Source organism: Marmota monax, unplaced genomic scaffold, assembly GCF_021218885.2.
Source record: "Marmota monax isolate L192 unplaced genomic scaffold, Marmota_monax_Labrador192_F-V1.1 WCK01_AAM20220418_F8-fsc00028, whole genome shotgun sequence".
In the NCBI taxonomy this organism is placed as follows: Eukaryota; Metazoa; Chordata; class Mammalia; order Rodentia; family Sciuridae; genus Marmota; species Marmota monax.
In genome coordinates this window covers 7632709-7655074 of record NW_026694779.1, presented here as the reverse complement: position 1 = coordinate 7655074, position 22366 = coordinate 7632709, and the positions used below count along the sequence as shown (strand labels likewise).

Sequence of the window (22366 nt, the reverse complement as noted above, 5' to 3'; positions counted from 1 at the left end):
CTTTATTTTTTCTTTATGGTGAAAACATTCATTAAAACTCTTCTAGTTTTTTTTTTTTTTTTTGTACAAGGAATGGAACCCAGGGGTGCTTAATCACTGAGCCACATCCCCAGCCACTTTTTATATTTTTATTTGGGGACAGGGTCTTGCTAAGTTGCTTAGGGCCTTGCTAAATTGCTGAGGCTGTCATTTGAACTGTTCAGCCACCCGAGCCACTGAGATTACAGGCATGTACCACTGCACCCAGCTTCTTCTAGCTTTTTGAAATATATAGAACATTATCATTATGTACAGTCACCATACAGATTTTTTTTTAGCTGTAAATGGACACATTACCTTTATCTGTCTGTCTATTTATAGTGGTGCTGAGGATCAAACCCAGGGTCTTATACATGCTAGGCATGTACCAGGGTCTTATATATGCTAGGCAAGCCGCTCTGCCACTGAGCTACAGCCCCCAGACAGATTTTTAAAGTATCTTTAAGGGCTTAAATGTTACTATTTCAGAGAGGCCTTACTAGACACCCAGTCATCACCTGATTGCCTTGTTTTACACAGCAGGTAGTTAATGAACACTATTTTTGATTCTTAATTTCCCTTTCCTTCTGTTGAAAACTGAGATAGTGACTAAGTGAATGTATAAAGGAAGAGTTACAGTAGCCTTATAGGCTTATAAGGCCTCTGAGGAAAGAATGAAAAGCAGTAGGTACTTTTACTTTAGGATGTTACAGATTCATCATCTGTGTATGTTGTCACAGGCACACAAAGATAGGGTGTGGATTAGTTGCCAATCATTGCTAGCAGTTTTTAAATTGGTCTCCCTGCCTTGGAGCACCTAGGTGACAATTCATGGATAGTTAGTATGAGTGCCCCAGCTGCTTCTCCTTTTTCTGTGCAGACACCCCAGATGAAAGAACCTATCACTCATTGTGCAGGTTGAAGCCACTGCCACTGGTTTGTGTTGGTAGACTACATGAAACCTGGGCATCCAGACCATAGTCTGCACGAGGGGCCATCTGTGGCAAGAATTTAAAATTGCCTTCACTACCTTTCTGGCTGTTTTTTTTTTTTTTTCAAGGAGTTACAAGATTGTTTTTGAGTCCATATTATTGCACATTATTCCAGTTTTGAAAGGATAATGTTGGAATGTTATGACTGTTGCGAAAGTTTTGGTTTGCTTTAGAGAAATACATTTCTGAGTAGATTTCTCTGAAGTAATGGTTATCTCGTGGAGAATCTGAGCCATTCAACATAAGGAGAGGCCTTAGAGACTGAGGCAGGAGGTTAGCAATTTCAAGACTAGTCTCAGCAACTAAGTGAGACCCTGTCTCAAAATAAAAAGTAAAAAGGGGCTGAGGATGTAGCTTGGTGGTAAAGTGCCCCTGGGTTCAATCCCTAGAACCAAAACAAGACAACAGCAACAACACAAAACAAAACAAACCTAAAGAGGCTTAATTGGTTTATATCCCTTATGACTCAGAAATTATCATTTAAAGTTTTTGCATGCTAGTTAAATCTAAATACTGAGCAGAATTCTTCCTTTGAACAACAGCCCATTAGAATTTTGAGTTGCTCTAGTTTTTTATAAGATTTAACTGTTCAAATGAATTTTTTAACATGCTTTTAAAAACTCTGTTCTGTGGGAAAAAATTATGTCTGCATTTGGTAATAAATCCAGATTTATGCAGAAAATTTGAGAATAGGTCATTGTCTTATGAGGTTTTAAGGTACAGTTGTCCATAGTGTTCTGAAATTAAAAGAAAATGAATGCCATATGATCTTTGAAATGTTATGGTGTAATCATGTTATTGAAAGATTATGAACATATTTTCTAGCCCCTTAACAAGCGCAGTCAGATGTGGTAGTATGTTCCTGTAATCCCAGTGACTTGGAAGGCTGGGGCAGGATCACAAGTTTGTGATCATTCTAGAGCAATTTACCCGAGCAATTTACTAAGACCCTGTCGAAAGTGGTAGAGCAACCTTGGGTTCAATCTCCAGAACTGCAAAAAGAAAAAAAGAAAAAAAAAGTGAACTAAGGGGAATATCACATTTGAATATGAGGTGTATGTTCATAACTATAACTAATGTAAAGAAGAAGAAAATATATTAAAAATTTCCCTGAAACTAAGAGGAGCTTAGTCTTGGGAGAATGTACTCTGTAAAATTCACTTTCTAGTTTATAAATATTAACACATTAAAGTAGCTTATAATCTTTAAGAGGAAAACAAATTATAATTGCAATTTTAAAGCCAAGAGGTCTTTTCCTTATACCAAGTCTTAAGGTTTTCCCCATATTCTAATTCCATATGTACCTGATGTAACATAAGAGATGGTGGTGTTTGATTATTCCAATTTTTAAAATTATTCAAAATGTTTTATTTGGAAATTATTGCAAATTTATAGAAAAGTTGTGGGAATAAAAGCATTGTGAGGAACACCAGTATGCCTTTAAAATTTTTTTCATTTTTATTTGTGCTAATTAGTTATACATGACAGTATAATGCACTTTGATATATCGTATATAGATGGATTATAATTTCTCATTCTGGTTGTAGAGGATGTAGTGGGTCATATAGTTGTATATGTACATAGGGTTATAATGTCTGATTCATTCTTCCATCCTTTCTATACCCATACGCCCACCCCTCCCTTTAATTCCCTCTACTTAATCTAAAGTAACTTTATTCTTCCTTAGCCGTCCCCCGCTTATTGTAAGTTAGCATCCACATATCAGAGAAAACATTTGACCTTTGGTTTTTTGGGATTGTTTTATTTTACTTAGCAAGATATGCTCCAGCTGTATCTGTTTACTGGCACCATAATTTCATTCTTCTTTAAGGCTGAGTAATATTCCAGTGTGTGTGTGTGTGTGTGTGTGTGTGTGTGTGTATACACGCCACATTTTCTGTGTCCATTCATCTGTTGAAGGGTACCTAGGGTGATTCCATAGTTTAGCTATTGTGAGTTGAGCCGTTATAAACATTGGTGTGGCTACATCACTGTTAATATGCCTTTATCTTATTTTTAAAAAAATATTCATTTTTTAGTTGTAGTTGGACACAACGCCTTTATTTCACTTGTTTATTTTTGTATGTGGTGCTGAGGATCAAACCCAGGGTCTCGCACATGCGAGGCGAGCACTCTACCACTGAACCACAACCCCAGCCCCTACTATGCTGATTTTAAGTCCTTTGCATATAACTGAGGAGTGGGCCTTTTACCAAAAATCAAACTACTGTCAACACATTTCACTGTTAGTGTATGTATGACCTGAAATCATTCATATTTGTGAAACATTTGAGGATGAGAAATGTGCACCTTGGCTCTTTATGGCTTAATGTGTATTTTGTAAAATTAGGGATACTCCCTTACATGACTATAGTTTAAGTTGCCAACTTTAGGACATTTAAAAATGCTGTATCACAGTTTTTAAATTTTCTTTAAATTTTGAGACAGTATCTTGCTAAGTTGCTGAGGGTCTTGATAAATTTGCAGTAGATGGCCTTGAACTTGGGATCCTCTTCCTTTAGCCTCCCAAGCCACTGAGATTACAGGCCTGTACCACCACACTCACCTGCTTACCTCTATGATTTTTTTCTTCTTGTTTTGTTGGTTGACCCAGTGATTTTATAACATTTTGCCCTGGTGTAGAATCTATTCTAGGGTCAAATACTTCATTTGGTTGTAGTGTCTCTTTAGCTTCCTTTACTGTGAAATATCTTCAGCCTTAAAACAAGACCACTGTACTTGGCACATGAAAAGAAGTTTTTTTTTTTTTTTTCAGGCTAAAAGCAGAAATTTAATAAGAGATTTTTGTGGTGTTCCTTATTTCATTCTGTTTTTATAAAGCAGCCTGATAACCAGTACCTTAAAAAAAAAATTCTTGGAGAAAAAAAAAAAACTATTATGAGTTGTTTGTCAGAGAAGGTACTTTTCCACTGTCTTTTAAAGTTTATTATATCATATTTGATTGCTAGTATAGATATACAGGTCAAACAGAGAGAAACTTCTTTTCCCATGTTGTTAATAGCATGCTTTCTGAATTAGTTCATTTAAAAGAACAATTGTAAAATCTAGTCTAGTCCATGTAGAATGATCCTACTTTAAAAGACTGAAATGTGCGAGGATTTCATTCTGTTCTCAGCAGGGTCAGATATCACAGTTTATAAGTAATCAAAGCACAGCACATCTCTACACTGAAACACAAAGTTGATGCCTCCCCCATCCAGATTGTTTTGAAGTGTCAGAGTGTCTTTGGTGAAATTCTTTAACTAATATAGGTTCATTGTCTCATGTCTTTTGCTTTCCTGGTGTTGACTTTACGTTGGTTTCTCTCTTCCCTTTAATTTTTTTTTTAACCCTTTTCCATTTGTCTCACTTCTGAAATCTAGTAGTAAATTCTGCATGATGGAGTTGGCATTGTTTTTCCACTGCTGTAGGCATTTATCTGCTTACTTAAATATATTTTAACTGAAAGACCTATGGTAAAACATAAAACCATAAATGTTAAGAACTTTCTGTGACTTTGGAGATAGTATTCCAATTCCTTCTGGATATGGAAGCTGAATTTCAAAGTGGGTCTCATGACTTACTGATTCCCTGACTTTGAGGATAGTCTCTTTACAGTTTTATTTTGCCCAACCACGTTTTTTTTGTGCCAACTAGGCAAGTGCTGTACCGATGAGCTTTGTCTCCAGCCCTGTAAGTACTTTATTGATAGAAGAGTTTCAGTATTTTCCTCCTTTGTAGCTTAATAATTCTTAGTGTGTTCAACACATGTTTATGGGAATCTTGCTGAACGCAAGATATTTTGAATAAAAACTCAAGTATACTTGCTTACCTAATTTTCAGTTGTTCCGCATTATCAACAGTAACTAAATTATAGGAAAATTATTGTTAGCACCTGCTGTCTGAGAAATAATGAAGAGATGCATACCCCAGTAAACTGCAGCTCTGTACATCATTTTATTATTGTAATGTAGCATTATAACGTTTATAGTCACAAATTTTTACTGCCAGAAGGTACTTGGAAATCTATTTCCTTTTTCTATAAAATGGTAATGATTTGCCTCTTCCTATGTCATGACTTTTTTTTTTTCTTTTTTTTAAATGTGGAAAATAAGGAAAATATCTTAACTTTTTTTTTTCCACTTCACAGTATTAGAACTTGAATCTAGGGTTTGGACCCAGTTCTGTGCTAACCCTGACCTATATTCCTGGCACTTTTTGCTTTGTTTTGTCTTGCTAAGTTGCTCAAGCTAACCTTGAACTTGCCATCCTTTTGCTTCAGCCTCAGTTGCTGGGATTACAGGCGTGTGCCATGGTGCCTGGCCCCTTAACCATTTTTAGGTGTGCAGTTCCATAGTATTAAATACATTTTGTGTGACCAACCACTGTCGATCTCTAGAAGTTTTTTTTTTAATCTTTGTGTTCACTAAAGGGAGTTCCTCAGTGTCTCTTCCCCCAGCTTCTGGGAACCTTCATTTTGTTTTCTTTTTCCCAGTGCTGGGATTGAACTCAGGTTTTGCTACATGCTAGGAATGTGTTCAGTCCCCACCATTCTTTCTGTTTCTATGGATTTGGCTCCTTTTAGGCACCTTCTATAAGTGAAATCAGAAAATGTCTTTTTTTCTTTTTTCTTTTTTTTTTGAGACTGGCTTATTTTCACTTACCATGATGTCTTCATGGTAATCCATGCTGTAGCTATGGAATGTATATATCACATCTTGTTCATTTGTGCTCAAGGACATTTGGGTTGCTTCCACCTTTTGGCTATTGTGAATAACAGTGCTGTAAATATAGATATACAAAATGTCTTTTTAAGTCTCTGTTTTCAGTTCATTGGGATATGTACCCAGAAAAGGAATTGTGGGATCTTATGGTCTAGACTGTTTTCTGTTACTGTAATAAAATACCTGAGGCTGGTAACTTTAACTGTACAAAGTCTGGTTGTGTTGCCATCTTTAGAGAGCCAATAACTTTGAGAGGAAAATGTTTCGTTAGCAATAAGCCTACATCAAGGGAGATAGGAGGCTGTTCCCCTGTCTTCCTTACCAGGAACAAAAAAGGTTTATATTGAATCTTTTGTGGAAATGTCTCAAGTCTCAGGTAGGTTGGCGCCATGGTAGTTTGTCTTGAGAGGTGACCAGTTCTGGAATGTGGGTTGTGAGCAACTATCTTGGTCTGGAGGTTACCAAGTGTTACCAAGTGTCCTTATGACCCTAAGAAAATGTGATTGTTCAGTCTTGTGGTTTGAAAGTCTGTGCATCTGGTTTCAGTCACAGACATTCTCTGCTTTATACTTTTCTGACAGTTACCTCTTTGACATTTCTGTAACCTAGGAATGGGGAGTGCCCAGGGAACCTACTGGTAGATTTTAACTAATTGTCCCTGTCCCCTCCCCCAATCCTAGGGATTAAACCAGGGCCTCATGCACATTAGAGTTCTCTACCACTGAGCTACATACCCAGCCCTTTTTATTTTTATTTTGAGACAGGGCCTTGCTGAGGCTGACTTACAACTTCTGATGCTCCTGCCTCAGCCTACTGAGTTCCTGGAATTATAGGAATTTGCCATCTATACCAACCCCTTTTGTTTATATTTTTAGTAGCCATCTTAATGGGTGCTATCTCTTTATGGTTTTGATTTGTGTTTCCCTAATGGTTAGTGACATTGAACATCTTTTCATGTGCTTATTGGCTATTTGTATATCTTCTATTATGATTAGTTTTTTAAATATCTTTATTTTTGTTTTTATGTGGTGCTGAGGATCGAATCCAGTACCTCACACGTGCCAGGCAAGTGCTCTACCACTGAGCCACAACTACAGCCCTATTATGATTAGTTTTGATATATCTAGTTTTGATTCATGAATAGATTGTCACACAGTTCATATATATGAAAGTTCTGAGAATTAATGTCTAATATAAGTGAAGTTAATGATTAGTTGTGCTAACATTTTTTCTCAACCAAAACACCACTGAACAGGAGAGAATGAATGAACTTTTGGAGTTCTATAAAATGGGAATTTAGTTTGCTTGGGACTTATAGTGGCTAGCTTAAGTTATACAAAAAATTGGCTAGGGTTAGGGCCTTGAAAATAAAAATTGTCTTATTTATTTAACCAGTCCTTGAAACTAGTCTTATTTGTTTAACCATTTAGGTGTTGAGATACTCATTACTCTTAGTATGCTTATCTAAAAAGGTTAACTCATTAACCTTTTTGCCAAAGCAGCTGGAATATAAATACATAAGTCAGTATTTACTATGGCTCATTAAGATGTCTTTCACAATAGCTGTCAAAAAATATGGCAAGAAATTTGTAAGAAATTATGCCAATTTTGATACTTTTCTGAAAGGTATAAGATTGGAATGACTCAGTAGATAACCACATGCCTGAGACCACATAGTGGTTAGATATTAAGAGTTGATAAAGGACTGTTCTTCTTAAGTTAATGTCTTTAGTATAATTCTAGCTGATATATTAAAATTATTAATTTCTACAGTTTACTTGGAAGGTGGGAGATGCAGGAAGGCAATTTGAAAATGCTCCAAATTCTTGATCTACTGTGTACAATAATACATAGAATAAGCTTTGATTAAAAAAAAAAAAAACACAAAAAACCCTAGTGTTTACTCAGGAATAAACAGACTGGTGAAAATTGAGAACCCACCTTTCTTTGTATAGTATTTAGCAGATCACTCTTAATTAGTTGGGCAAAGTGGACCTTTTCTCAGGTTTAATTTAATAAAAATGTTTATCATAAATTGCCCATTTTTCTTTAGGTACATTTTTACAAGGTATGCATGCTTCACCCAAATGGAAAACATAAAATATTATGTCTCAATACCTAGTGATGACTTTAGAATAAATCACTTGCTCTTATTTGTGCTTAATAGGTAGCCTATTCCTCACATCAACCCATAGGAACCCAGGAAAAGTATTTATAAATATATAAAAAAGCTATAATATTTGCTCAGTAGATCAATAAGAAGTTCAGTAATTATTTATACAATGAAGTGGTAAATGTCAGGAAATTCAAGAAGTAAATTGGAAAATTGGATATATCTTTCATCCTTAAATGTTTACATGAAGCACCTAATTTCTATCTTACTAAATGAAATAGTAGATTTTTAAATTGATGGTGGGATGATTACAGGTTAGTCATTTGGAAATAGAATCTTCCTTTAAGTATATAATCAAGTTCCAAACTGATGAATATTTTAAATGTGAAAAAGTCATATGAATACTATGACAAATATTTAGTTGTAGTCTTATGATATCGAGAATAGAAGCCCAAAAGGACAGTTGATTATGTAAAAGGAAAACTGCTATATGACAACATTTTATGAGCCTTATTATTAAAAGACTAACTCATAAAAACTATTCAGCAATGAATGTTAACATTTTATAAGTGTTTGTAATGTAAGATGCCTCGTTTCCAAAGTGTCTTTTTAATGGAATAATATGTTTTATATGAGCAAAGTAATGTTCTTCTTTAAGAGCTGGGGCTATGAGGAACATTTTCTTAAAGTAGTTTGTTAGCACCACTAAAATATGAGTTATTTGCTAAAATGGGTACAGACGCAGTGTTGATGCTAGAAGATTATTCTCTTTATAAATACTGATTCATCTAACTCCAGACATTTTGTTTGTTTAGTCAGGTCAATTCAGTGAAGATATGATACCCACAGTGGGCTTCAACATGAGGAAAGTGACTAAAGGTAACGTCACAATAAAGGTACGTCAGTTTTTTTCTATAATCCATGGTTAGAATACACAGCTTGGAAATTTTCCCTGTTTCTCTGGTTTTGCTTGAGTATTTTGCAGTTCCTAGGTAATGAATGGGCATGTAATCATTTTTGTTTCTTCATAAAGAATGTATAAGAGTTGAAATGTTGGGCTGGGGATGTGGCTCAAGCGGTAGCGCGCTCGTCTGGCATGTGGGCAGCCCGGGTTCAATCCTCAGCACCATATACATACAAAGATGTTGTGTCCGCTGAAAAAACTAAAAAATAAATATTATAAAAAATAAATATTAAAAAAAGACACATTAAAAAAAAGAGTTGAAATGTTAAGTGCCATTAAAAATTAGCATATGGATTAGTAGAAGTGATATTTGGGATCTAGGTATTCCCAAGAAATAAAGATCTCATCTTCAGCATGTTTGGATTGTGGCATTACATTGTTTCATGAATAATATTTTATACTGAGAGGGAATTAATTATTTATAATATTGATAATTTGATATTATGTCTTTGGCAACAATACCATCACCCAGTTTTTCTTCTTCTAAGCTTAAAATTGAAACTATAAAATAGGAAAAAGTTAACTAGTTCTTTAACATGATTTTCTTTTCAGAATGAGTTTAATAGGTTTATATCCTGAACCATTGTTAGGGATAATATTTTAGCATTTTCATTGGTTTTTTTTGTTTGTTTGCTTTGTTTTTTAACAGTTACTAATTGCCTTTTTTTTTTTTTTTAAGTTGTAGATGGACATAATACATTTATTTTATTTATTTACTTTTATGTGGTGCTGAGGATTGAACCCAGTGCTTCAGGCATGCTAGGCAGGCACTTACCACTGAGTCACATCCTCAGCACCTCATTGGGGTTATTTTTGATGCTTTGATTCAATCTTTCATGGACATTTATTTCTAAAAATGGCCTGGACCATAATGACTGTTTTGCCCAGTTCTTGTAATTTGTAGAATCTGTTCATTAAATTCTTTGGCTTTTCTGGATGAAACTCCTTATTTAGTCATGTATATATATGTCTCTTTATACATTTTTCTGGTACCTAGCTAAGTTGGAAACCTTGAAAGTAAATACCATGACTTAAGAGTTTTATGTAGCTCAGTGATCAACATGGTTCTGTACAGAATAGGCTTAATATTTATTATGAAAAACACCTACGTGGGAATGGTGGCTGTATTGTTCATAGGATAACTTAAAAAGATTGGGCATTCAGACAATTGAACTTTACAATAGCTTCTGAACTGTTGTTTTCTATCTTGGGATTGAAATCTGGCTGATTCATGGTTCTGTAGATTTTGAAATTGTTACATTAAAGACATTTTTAGTATTAGAAGTGTATGAGTTAACAGGAAAAGGAAGAAATTATGGCACATGAACCAAGTCTTTGCTCAAGCAGAGTTTTAGATCTAATGTTAGCGTATTAAATATGGACATCAAGTTTAGAAGTGCCCCAAAGAATTCCCAGATTAAGAGCTTATTTGAGCTTGAGTTTTTAGGAGCACTTTGACACACTGTGAGATTAAATATGTCTTCCTGATCTCTCTCCCATTCTTCCTTCAGTGAAGTATTTGAAATACCTTTATTGAGAATTGTTTTGTCTTAATTTAAAGATCTGGGACATAGGAGGACAACCCCGATTCCGGAGCATGTGGGAACGGTATTGCAGAGGAGTCAATGCCATCGTGTAAGCTTTGTTAAAAATTTAAATCAATTTAGGCTTCTGAGGAGAAGGTTGTTTTAATACTTCCGAAGTCTAGGTCTTTATGTCAGGCAATAAAAATCTTTCTTTTCTAATTTCTTAGTGTAATTTCATTAACATGAGAGTTAAAAAAAAATCAACTGTAGAATGAAAGCTTTATTTATGTTTGTTTGTGTAGCTAAGAGCTACAGGACATAAATGCTAGCATGTATTAAGTCTCTACAAACACTTGCTGAAAGCGTTTATAAATGCTGAGCTTTTCTTTATCTAGGACTTTTAACAATTTTAATAACATTAAATCTTAAGAAAATTAAAAATCTATGTCCTAGTTGTCATCATCAAGGCACATGGAAAAGGCATATTGATCATTTCTTTTTTTTAAGTTACATGATAGATGCTGCAGATCGTGATAAGATAGAAGCCTCTCGAAATGAACTACATAATCTTCTAGATAAACCACAGTTACAAGGAATTCCTGTAAGTATGGGTTATGTGTTACTTTACATTTATAATTATAGGATAATAGTTGTCACTAAGGATCCACAGAGATCAGTTCTGGGGCCTTCTATGGATATAAAAATGGCCTATTATTATTTATTATTATTATTATTATTGATATTTTGGTACCAGGGATTGTACCCAGGGGTGCTTAACCACTAGCCACATCCCCAGCCCTTTTAAATATTTCACTTAGAGACAGGGTCTTGCTAAGTCGCTGGGCTGACTTTGAACTTGCAAGCCTCCTGCCTCAACCTCCTGAGCCGCTAGGATACAGGTGTGCACCTCTGTGCCTGGAAGTCCTTATGCAAAATGGCGTATTACTTGCATGTACTCTACATACATCCTCCCATGTTGTTTAAGTCATCTCCAGATTACTTATAATACCAATACATTATAAATGCTATATAAGTAGTTAACAGTATTTAGGGTTGACAACTATAAAAAAAGTCTGTACATGTATATTAGTTTCACTTTTTTAAAAAAATAATTTTGATCCTCATTTGTTTGAATCCATGGATGTCAAACCTGTGGATTTAGAGAGCTGATTTCATGTTATGTTTGAAATTAGTAAAATGTCGTCTTTTTAAAGGTCTGAAAGATTTATATTTCCTGAGTTATCTGCCATGTCCTAGGCATTGGCTAAACTCCTAGGCAACAGGGATATGGTGTTGCGTGGAAGTGAGTAAAAACATACTGCATGCGCTCATGGAGCTTGTGGCTTAGTGGGCAAGATACATGGTCTGTAAACAGCTAAATAATGCTTCTCTGATAATTTCTATGATGACATTTAGAGGGGAGGTTTTATATCGTTTTAGGGTAAGAGGAAGGAGTCTGAGGAGGTGATGTGTGAACTGAGAGCTGAAGGATGTATAGGAGTGTGTGGGGTGTGACAGCTGGAGGGGAAGGACAAGGAAGGCCTTTTGGTGGTAGGAAGTAGGCCCTAGAGCTCAGAGTTGAGTGGGGAGAATGGGGTAGAGCATGGCCTGCAATGTTGGAGCTGGGACACTAGAGGCCGCACTGAGCAGGACTGTGGGAAATCACTGAAGTATTTGCAAGGATCAGATTTAGTATTTGAATATATCACTCTGATTATAGTTACAAATGAATCGAAGTGGTCAAGAAGGAACTATGAGGAGGACAGATTTAGGAGCTGTTTTAGTAGCCCTGACAAATTGTAGGATGTTGGATTAGGGTAGTATTGTGAATGACATGGGGAGAAGGAAATAGATTTTAGAGACATGTAGGAGTATAGTCCAACAGATGAAGCAATGAATTAAGAGTGAAGGATAAAGAGGAATTCTGGCTCCTGGCTCTTGCAGTTAGATGGAAGGTGGTGCCATTAGTTGGGCTAAGGAATGCTGGGGAGGACCAGCTTTAGCCTCTCAATAAAATCATGAGGGCCTGATACTTCAGTTACATTACCTCCATTAATCCTCGCAACATACTGAGATTAGTGTTTTTTTCCCCATCTTCGTAGCCATCATTAGACATTTATCACAAGGCCAGGTTTGAATCTGTTTCGGACTTCAGGTCTTATTCTTTTTCTTCCATATTAAAGACTAATTCTGTATACCATAAATAAAAATCAGTTTTATTTGGTCATCATAAGGATTCTCACTTTCAAGCAGTAGAAAACTGATTTAAGATTGGGTGTGGTGGCCATGCACACCTGTAATCCCAGTGACTCAGGAAGCTCAGACAGGAAGGTCGTAAGTTCAGGACAGCCTGAGGCAACTTAGTGACACCCCTCTTAAAAAGAGGTGGTGGGCTTTTGGGGATGTAGATCAGTGGTAGAGCTACTTGTGCATAGCATGTGTTAGTCCCCAGTACCACAAAGGGAGGAAGACAAAGAAAGAGGGTAGGAATGAATGATTTAAGGGTATTGGGGAAAGTTAGAACGGTAATTGAGAAGGTTGTTTCTGCTTTCTTTTGAAAGCATATTTATATAACAGTCATGATAACAGAGTATATAATTACTGTATTCATCCTGATGCCTACACTTATCCATTGTCTTAGAGTATTCATAAGTGTATAAGTATACACTGTATAAGTATATTCTATAGAATGGACCCTGAAATTCTGTTTTATTATTTATGTAGCTGCTACAGATTACACCCAGGGCCTTGTGCATGATAAGCATGTACTCTATCACTGAGTCAAGTCCCCAGCTCCTGGATACTGGTTTACTAAAATTCTGTTTCTGTGTTCACACGAAGTATGATTGAGATTAAAAAATGAAAGAAAGAAAGAAAGGCTTTCCACCCTTGGTTAAGATATGTTCCTATTTTAGTTTTGGTTTATTAAGAAACAGCAATGTACTTGGGGCTGGAGTTGTGGCTCAGCGGTAGAGTGCTTGCCTACCATGTATGGGGGCACTGGGTTTGGTTCTCAGCACTACGTATATAAATAAGTAAATAAAATAAAGGTCTATCAATAACTAAAACATATTTAAAAAAAAAGAGAAATAACAATGTACAACATAAACCTAGAAGGTTTCTTTTTAGAGCTGTGGATTGAACCCAGAGCTTTGTACACATGTGTGAGCTCTACCACTGAGCTACACTTCCAGCTCAAAACTTAGAATGTTTTAAATAGAAGTTGCAGTTGCATACCGAATTAAAGGTATCTATGAGTTAGGCATTAAGTGAATATCAATATGAATAATTGAATGAACGAGATAGGCCACCAGTTATGCAAATATGCTTTAGTATTGAGGTATGTATTTACATTAATTTTAACATCTTCAGATATAAAAATGATATGCTTCTGTGATATTTTTGTATATAAATGTTTATCCTTAATATCTTTTCATTTTAAAGGTACTAGTACTTGGAAACAAGAGAGATCTTCCAAATGCCTTGGATGAGAAACAGCTAATCGAAAAAATGTATGTCTAAGAATGAGTTATCTTGTTTTAAAAATTTAGTTCTAAATCATACATTATGCCCACTGTGCTGTTTAGCATCATTACATTATCCAGGAATTATTGTAGTCCTGTTTTTTAGTAAATAAACTTGGCCTACGAGAGAAGTGAATCCCTAAAGTTTTAGTAGTAGTAAAATAATTTCTTCAGTGTACTAATGAAAATAACAAGTAAAATCAAGCAGAGTGGTCAGTGTGACAGCTATTTTAAGCAAACATTTATTCTTTGAACTGTTTCTTACAGGAACCTGTCTGCTATTCAGGATAGAGAAATTTGCTGCTATTCAATTTCTTGCAAAGAAAAGGATAATATAGGTAAGAAATGACTGATATTTTTGGAAGGAATGGGTATCATTGGAAGGAATATTTAATACTTCTTGCTGTTCATTTTCCCCCATTTCTGATAAAGTGACTTTACAGAGTACTATTGCTTTTGCCTCAAGATAAAGCTTAGACATTATATGTTTTGACAACAAATGTAATATTCTAAATCTTATATACTATTTAAATAAATTCAATAAAGTCATGAGATTAAACATTATGTAATACCAATTTATTGTATTAATTTTCATAGATCCATTATCCAGCAGTGCTTTACAACAAAATGAGTTTTGAAATAAGACATTACAAACAGGCATTGTAACAATTTTTCAGTTATTAAGCCAGTATATTACTGTAATGTGTTACCTCTCTACTGGAAGCATAAGCCAAGAATACCCTTTACCTACATAATATCTGTAGTAATTTCTTAGAACTGTCACAACAGAGTACTATACACTTGGTGATTTCTAACAACAGACAATTATTTTCTCATGCCCAGAAGATTAGATGTTGAAAATCACAGCTGTTGGCAGGTTCATGCACTATCTGAAGGCTGGGAAGGATCCAGCCTTGCCTCACTCTAGTTTGTGTTGGATGCCGACTGTGCTCGCTGTTCTTCAGCTTATAGGTGCATTGCTCCTGTCTCTGCCTCATGGTCATGCTTCACATGGCTTTTTCCCATGGTGTGCACATAATATCTTCTTTAAAGGACACAAGTTGTTGGATTAGGGCCCACATAACCAGTATGATCTTATCTTAACTAATTACTCCTACAGAGACCCTGTTTTCAAATAAAATCACATTCTGAGATTCTAGGTGGACATGAACTTTTAGGAGGACACTGTTCAATTTAGGTCTGTCTTCTCAAGGCCTTACATATCTACCTGCTTACATACCATACGTGCATACATATATAATTACTGCTCACTTCAGTCTCTTAACTAATTTCATGAGGGATTATTGAACAAATATGTATTCAAATAAATGTAATAAATAGTATATAAAAGTACATTTAAAAATAATTCTAATGTTTTTTCCCCCCTTGGGCTATAATCCAGCATGTGTTGGATCTTATCACACTTAATGTTTTTTCAACTTAATTCCAGTTTGTCCTCCTCTCCCCTACCCCAACCCCCTAACCCCAGTTCCAGACATGTTCTGATGAGCTCTTAGTGTTGATAGCTATTCTGACCATTTCCTTTAAAGATAACCTAAAAGCAGTGTAATCCCTGATAGACACAAATTTTCCTTTATTAAGTGGATACAATAAGTGACTTGTTATATCAGGAACATTCAGTTAATTTGAGAACAGACACTACAAAGCCTCTACAAATACTATATTTTAAAAAATTCTGTTATGTGTGAGTGGAGAAAACTCTTGTTAAATTTTAAGGCATGCTCCTAAGGGAGCATTTGTTCTACCCCTGTGTTTGTTGGTGGGGAATTTTCCCCTCAGGAGATGGTTTGTTTGTTTTTTGTTTTTTTTTTTTTTTTTTTTTTTGGTTGTCACAAATAGGAAAGTGATGCACGCTTTTGAGTAGAGACTGGAGATGTTGATGACTTGATCCAGACCCCACAGCAGAGAATTAACAGCATAAAACATCAATAGTTGCAAGGGTGAGAAACCTTGCTCTATAGTAACTGTAATTTTTAGTACATCACACTATTCTATAAAGACATTACTCCCTTTTATTTTCTTAAGTGTTTCCTAAAATAGAAAACAACAAGAACTTTGAAGGGAGACAAATGATCTTTTATTTTACTAATGTCATAAAATAACTAAATTTCCTGTGGAGGGGGAGGGGTCTCTTTAACCCAGTTATGCAGGAGATACAGCAGAGCTGGTGAGAACTTATGCTGTTTGAGGCTGGGTGGGTCAGTAGTCATCATGTTTGTAATTTCAAAACTGTTGATTCACTTAAAGTGTTACCAAGTCTGTGTTACCAAGTCTAAGGAAACTAGAATCAAAGTGAGTAGTTTGTAAATCAGAATGTCTGTTTTTTGTTTTGAACAAGAAATAAAACTAACAGTCACATTAGATATTTGTGTTGCACATGAAATACCTCAGTTTCATTCAGATCACATGGGGGACAGATTACCTCTGGGAAGATGATCTTTGCAAGGACCCTTTATACTGTGACTTTTTTTTTTTTTTCTTAGAAGATGAGTCTCCATCTGTATAGAGCACTTCTTTTCTGCATTTTAACCTGGCCTCAATGATTCATCTGTCTATAGAGCATTATTGCCTGTCCAGTGTCCACAGAGGTTTTTGTTTGTTTGTTAATGAATTTCTTAAACATGTATACTTGGTTGTTCACTTCAGAGTCACCTTTCCTCCTTATTACTGCCTCAGTAGGGATGTGAAGGACCTGTTTTAACAGTTGTGTTAAGTCCTATTCCCGTGAGCAGGTCATATTTGTTCATATCTCAGATCTAGACTCTTCTTTATAGTGTGCTGCTTACATTTTCTCTAATGCATGTTAGTTGGGAAACTGGAAGATCAAATTTATACTTTTCTTTTAGGCTTGGGGCCTAAGAGAATATAATTACTTCTAATAGTTTCTCACATCCTTTAGGTGGGCGACACCCCCCTTTATTCTTTATTTATTTTTGTGGTGCTAGGGATTGAACTTAGGGATTCACACTTGCCAGGAAAGTGCTTTACATTGAGCTCTCTCATACCTAGGCCCCTGCTCCTTTACTATGTTACTTTGAGGGAAAGCCTTGCTAAGTTACCCAGGCTGGCCTTGAACTTTTTTTTTTTTTTTTTTGTAGATGAGCACAATACCTTTATTTATTTATTTGATTGCTTGTCTATGTATTTATTTTGTAGTTGTTGATAGACCTTTATTTATTTATATGTGGTGCTGAGAATTGAACCCAGTGCCTCACACATGCCAGGCAAGTGTGCTACCACTGAGCCACAACCCTAGCCCCTTTATTTATTTTTATGCGGTGCTGAGGATCAAACCCAGTGCCTCACACATGCTAGGCAAGTGCTCTACCATTGAGCTACAGCCTTAACCCTGGCCTTGAACTTTTGATCTTCTTGCTTCAGTCTTGGGAGAACACAGAACAGTAATTCAGCATCCCTAACTTACTGCCTTTTCTCCTCAGTCTGTGTTCTTTTTCTCATTGATGTGAACTGCGGTAGCTTTATCTGCCACCTATGTGATGAGAAGACCTTGCTAGTCCCCATGTCTTCTCTTATCTGCGGAGCTACCTCACCTGCTAGACACCTTGGCATGTGGTTCCCCACATTGTAATGTGTCCGCAGCTGCATTCTTTGTCTTTTTCCCTCAGAGCTGTTTTTGAGCTACTGCCTTACTTAGCAGGGACATGACAGGTATTCATTCAGGCCAGAAGATTCTTTCTCACTTAATACCTATAGTCACTTACCAGCTCTTGTCAGTTCTCTGTCTCAACCTGTTCCTTATTCCACTCCATCCATACAGTGCTTGGCTTCCTCCAGGCCTTTATATCTTTCCTGTTCCAGTTGGAATACTCAGCCTCCATCTTGGCAAACCTCCACATTGTCCTTTTGTTGATATTGCTAGCTTACTAAATAAAGTAAACTGATAGACCTTCTCTGCTGATAACTTTCCAGTGACTTCCTGTTGACCTGAGACTACAATCTTGATTTGTTAGCACATAAGACTGGAGTACAGAGTTATCTGTCCCCCTCTAGTCTAGTGGTTTTCAACACAGGATGATTTTGCTCCCCAGAAGACATTTGGCAATGTCTGGAGATGTTTTTGGTTGTCACAGTGCATGTGGGGTGATAAGGGAATTGTAGTGGTTAAGCCCACAGATGCTGCAAAATATTCTACAGAGCACAGGAAAGGCTCACCCTGCAACACAGGAAAGTGTTAATGCAGCTCAGAGTGTGAAAAGGGCAAGGCTGTGGAACCCTTGCTGTGGCCCGTGCTGTAGTGACAGCCCCTCCTCCAGACCTGTGCTTTAGCCACACTTGTCACTCACAGTCCATCCTAGTTGCACACTGGTTTGTGCCCTTTTTGATTCTTTGGCTTTTGCAGTCTCTTGGCTGACATTCTATAAGGTACCACAAACCCAAATGATTACTTGTGTCTTTTTATCATACTTAAAAGTCTTGGGATACAGGAGGCTCTCCCATATCTTTGCATTTCTGTCAATTTACATGCAATAATTGATGTTATAGGCAGTGAGTAAAAGATGGCTTCAGTTATTCTTTACACAATTTCATTTTTAAATGAGCAGACTCTCCATCTCCAGTCTCTGATAATTTCTCATATTATCCTCATGAAGCTCAGGTAATGGAGTACAGCTACAGTGAAGCAGAAGAGACCGCCATGTGCCTTGAAATGGCTGCATGTTAAGTATTGTCTGTTTGACATTTAGTTTTTTAATTTTGGTATCTTGACACTTTCACTTTTCCTTCTGTCTCTAGATATCACACTTCAGTGGCTTATTCAACATTCAAAATCTAGAAGAAGCTGAAACATCTCCTGAAGTCTTCCAGTCCTTCTTGGCTATAATCCTAGAATTATTGTCCGTTCCTCTGAAGTACTTCCCAGAATACGGTCCTTCCTAAACCCAAGAAATTGCCTTTTTCAGAGTTTATTTCTCATGTGCACTGCTGAAGATGTGTATCCCTAATCCTTCATAAAGAATCAGCTAGAGTTGTCATGATAAAGTCGGCATACATGAAAAGGCTTCTCACACATAATTGTCTTAAACAGTGTGTAGAGCTTTTTAAACACACACACACACACACACGACCATCTTAAATCAAGAAAATCGCATATTTCCCAGACTGGTCTTTCTGGGCCAGTGTTTTATATTGGTTTTCAGTAAATATCTATAATATTTCATTACAGAGTCCAGTAGCTTAATATTGATATGGACTTGATACAGCATGAAATTTCTAGTGCCACACACAGTATTTAGAAAACCTTTAAGCCTGACTCATGTGAGATATAAACATAATGTTTATCTTGTCTCACAAATGCATGTGAAATGTATAATTACACCTTAGGAATTAAAAAATGGTCTGCAAAGCAGAGGCACCAGATCAATGTTGGTTCTTTATACTGGAGACATCCTACCTGGTGAATTTTAAGAATGTTCTGCTTTCTGAGAATCTTATCAGCAGATGGCAGTGGGGACGTGGGAAGAAATGAGCATGCTGTTTTGTATCTGTCCAGATCATTACTATTTTTTTTCCTTTGAACACACTTTTTTAAGGGGTTGGGAATTGAAGATTTTCTCAAGCTTTCGTGAATTTAGAGCATTCCAACCAATATAATAAAATCTGTTAAGAATGTCAGACTTGGGCTGGGGATGTGGCTCAAGTGGTAGCGCGCTCGCCTGGCATGCGTGCGGCCCGGGTTCGATCCTCAGCACCACATACAAACAAAGATGTTGTGTCTGCCAAGAACTAAAAAATAAATATTAAAAAATTCAAAAAAAAAAAAAAGAATGTCAGTCTTGTTCAAACACCTGTTTGTTCTCCTGTCTCCAGTCATTGACTCAGTGCTGCTGCGTGACACTGTGACTCCTGATGTTTCATATCCAGTCACAGCGTTGACTTTCAGCACAAGAGATGCTTATAAACAAATAAAATTCCTATTTTTCTCTTACCTATTTTTCTCTTAATGGCACTCTTTTGTCTGGTGCCATTAGACATCTTGATTATTGTGACAACTCTAGACCTGCCTGCTTTATCTAATGTAATCATGCGCAATGTCTACAGGTTGTTTAATAATCATACAGAACTGAGGAAGTGAGGCTGTCTTTTGTTTGCTTCTATGATACAGAAACGTATAAAAACTGAAAATGAACATGTTTTGTAGCTTAGTGATCTCCATATACATAAAGGGACATATTAATACTGGTTAACTTGTAAATCGTTACTCTGATATTGTGTACTGGATAAAGCTCTGCGCTACACCTGCTTCTGTGTTGCCTCACACCGTGTGTGACTTTTGTTTCTTCTGTTACGCAGCACTTACATACACAGTGCATTTCCAGATGTGTTGAGCACGCAGAGTGTAGTCAATAGTCAGTTCTTTAAGTTTTAATTTATAGACTGCCATGGCCTTAAGAAAATTCTGTACAAAATACTGCACTGTGTTGCACACACGCTATTTGTTTTTCTACATTCACATTTTAAACAAGGAGAATTTGTGCTTTCAAAGTTCTCTTCTTATTCTTTGAGGCATGTGGCATACTTCCAAGAAGGGATGGGTGGTTCTGTAAACAAAGGGACAAACTTGCTACTGTAGTTGGACATCATTAATGGTCACTGTGAACCATTTCAATATGACAACTTGCTTGTGCCTAAAAGGAGGAATTGGAACTAGAATGTGTGACTCCGCGGGAACTGCGTAGGTTTGTTAATGGACCTATAGCTAACCCTTAACCTGTTTGTGTGTCTATTCATTGCTTTTAGCATTTCAAGACATTGAAAGACTACTACCAACATTTTCCTGTGCGTAACCTCTGCATGTGAAAACTTAACAGTTACCGAACTTTGTAAATACAGAATTTTTTTATTTAGGTGGATGCATTTTTCGTCTGTTTACTCCTCTTCTCAGCTTTATTCAATAAATTTGCATTTTGAGGGTTGCATTGGCAATTTCACCATAAAATGTGCATCATGATGAAAGGTGCGTTTTGGAAGGAGGCGGAAAGAAAATGACCATCAAGAGGGTCCACGGACCATGTGCTAGAAAGAAATCAACTCAGCCCTCAAAAAGTTGGGTCTGTGGGCTAGTTAAAATAGAAATAAACTTTTAAAATATTCACAGTGTTGATTTTGTGACTTTTTTGTTGGGGGGATTTGCTACATCTTGTAAACTGTCATGACAGAGAAGATTTAGGACTTTTAAAAGGCAGGAGCTAGAAAAGCATTTTCTAACAGTTTTTAAAAAATCAAAGCAAAATACTTATAAACTAAAATTGGTAAACATGCCTATTTACCAAATTCTGTTGACATTGAAGATATTTTAAATACCAAACTTGATTTTCCCACAAAGGCACCTTTTCAGAGTAAAACATTTGGCCCCTTTGCCAGTATATTATTGTCTGCACTATAAAACAAAACAAGTTAATACTTCTCTCATGACAGTTATTGGAGAAATGAGAAGACATGTCCCCAAGGGTTGGGAGTTCTTATAAAAGGGAACTTGACTCAGACCAGTACAGTTCTTGGCATACCTGGAGGAACAGAATTCCAGCTCCCACGAAGACATAGACCTATGTTCATTTAGGAAAGTAGGTACATATTCTAGGGATAATGGTGGCAATATCAAGAAATGCCTTTGGAATAAAGTAACCAGAACCCCAAATGTGGACAGGCCATCTCCTGAAGGAGAGTCAGCAGCCTGTTGGTGTGGGGCACTATTTATAGAGGAAGCTTGCTAGGCTTGGCCTAGATGTGGGGCCAGAATGGAGTTGCACAGTTTCACATCAGTTTTCCCTGCACTTACTCATTGTCCTCAGTTAAAAGAGTATGGGCCAAGGGTGCAGGGCTAAGGCCTTGCTGCTCAGGAGTTGGAATTGTTTATGGGTGTTCTTGCTTCCCCAATGTTGAAGAATAACACCAGAGAAGCACGCCGAGGCAAGGTCAGAGTGGAAAATTAGAAGTTTATTAAAGGACAGCAGAAAAGACTTCTCCCTGAGGAAGAAGGGGACCCAAGAGATGGAATCCATGGAAGTGCGGTTGTTTCCCCTTTTTATAGTTCTTTCAGTGATGGAATGTAGGTTGGAATGCCCGAGGGGTGGGACACCGGTGGGCCTAAGAAGTAATCTGGGCAGGAAGGACTTCATTAACACTTCTTGGGATGGGCTATCTTCAAATCTGCTGGGGCTGTTCATTAACATTTCTTTGGGAGGGGCTTTGGGCCTAGGGTTTTTCTTGGGACTTCATTAACATTTCAAGAGTTGTTCAACTTTTCCGGAAATCCATTCTCAACATGGCCTCCATTTTAGATTTCACTGGATATTAGACCCGATTTACCTAACTACACTGACTGCCTAATTTTAAATCTGGCTTCATTCTCAGCGTTTCAGTGGTTTATGGGCGCTTACTTTGATACTCGGTATTTCTCCCTTTATTCCCAGATTCCTATCTTAGTTTTATACTCAGTAGATGTCATACGGTTTTCAGTTTTCATAC

At 36.6% G+C, this 22366-nt stretch overlaps 1 protein-coding gene across 1 annotated transcript in view; it reads left to right on the top strand.

Moving 5' to 3' along the window:
* Positions 1–20993, top strand: part of Arl8b (ADP ribosylation factor like GTPase 8B) — a 44042-nt gene extending 23049 nt beyond the window's left edge. Inside the window, exons 2-7 of the mRNA XM_046425513.2 lie at positions 8663–8743; positions 10373–10446; positions 10845–10938; positions 13782–13849; positions 14129–14199; positions 18635–20993. Coding sequence (XP_046281469.1) covers positions 8663–8743; positions 10373–10446; positions 10845–10938; positions 13782–13849; positions 14129–14199; positions 18635–18684 — 438 coding nt within the window. The 3' untranslated portion in view covers positions 18685–20993. The remainder of the gene's footprint in view (positions 1–8662; positions 8744–10372; positions 10447–10844; positions 10939–13781; positions 13850–14128; positions 14200–18634) is intronic.
* The last annotated feature ends 1373 nt before the right edge of the window (positions 20994–22366 follow it).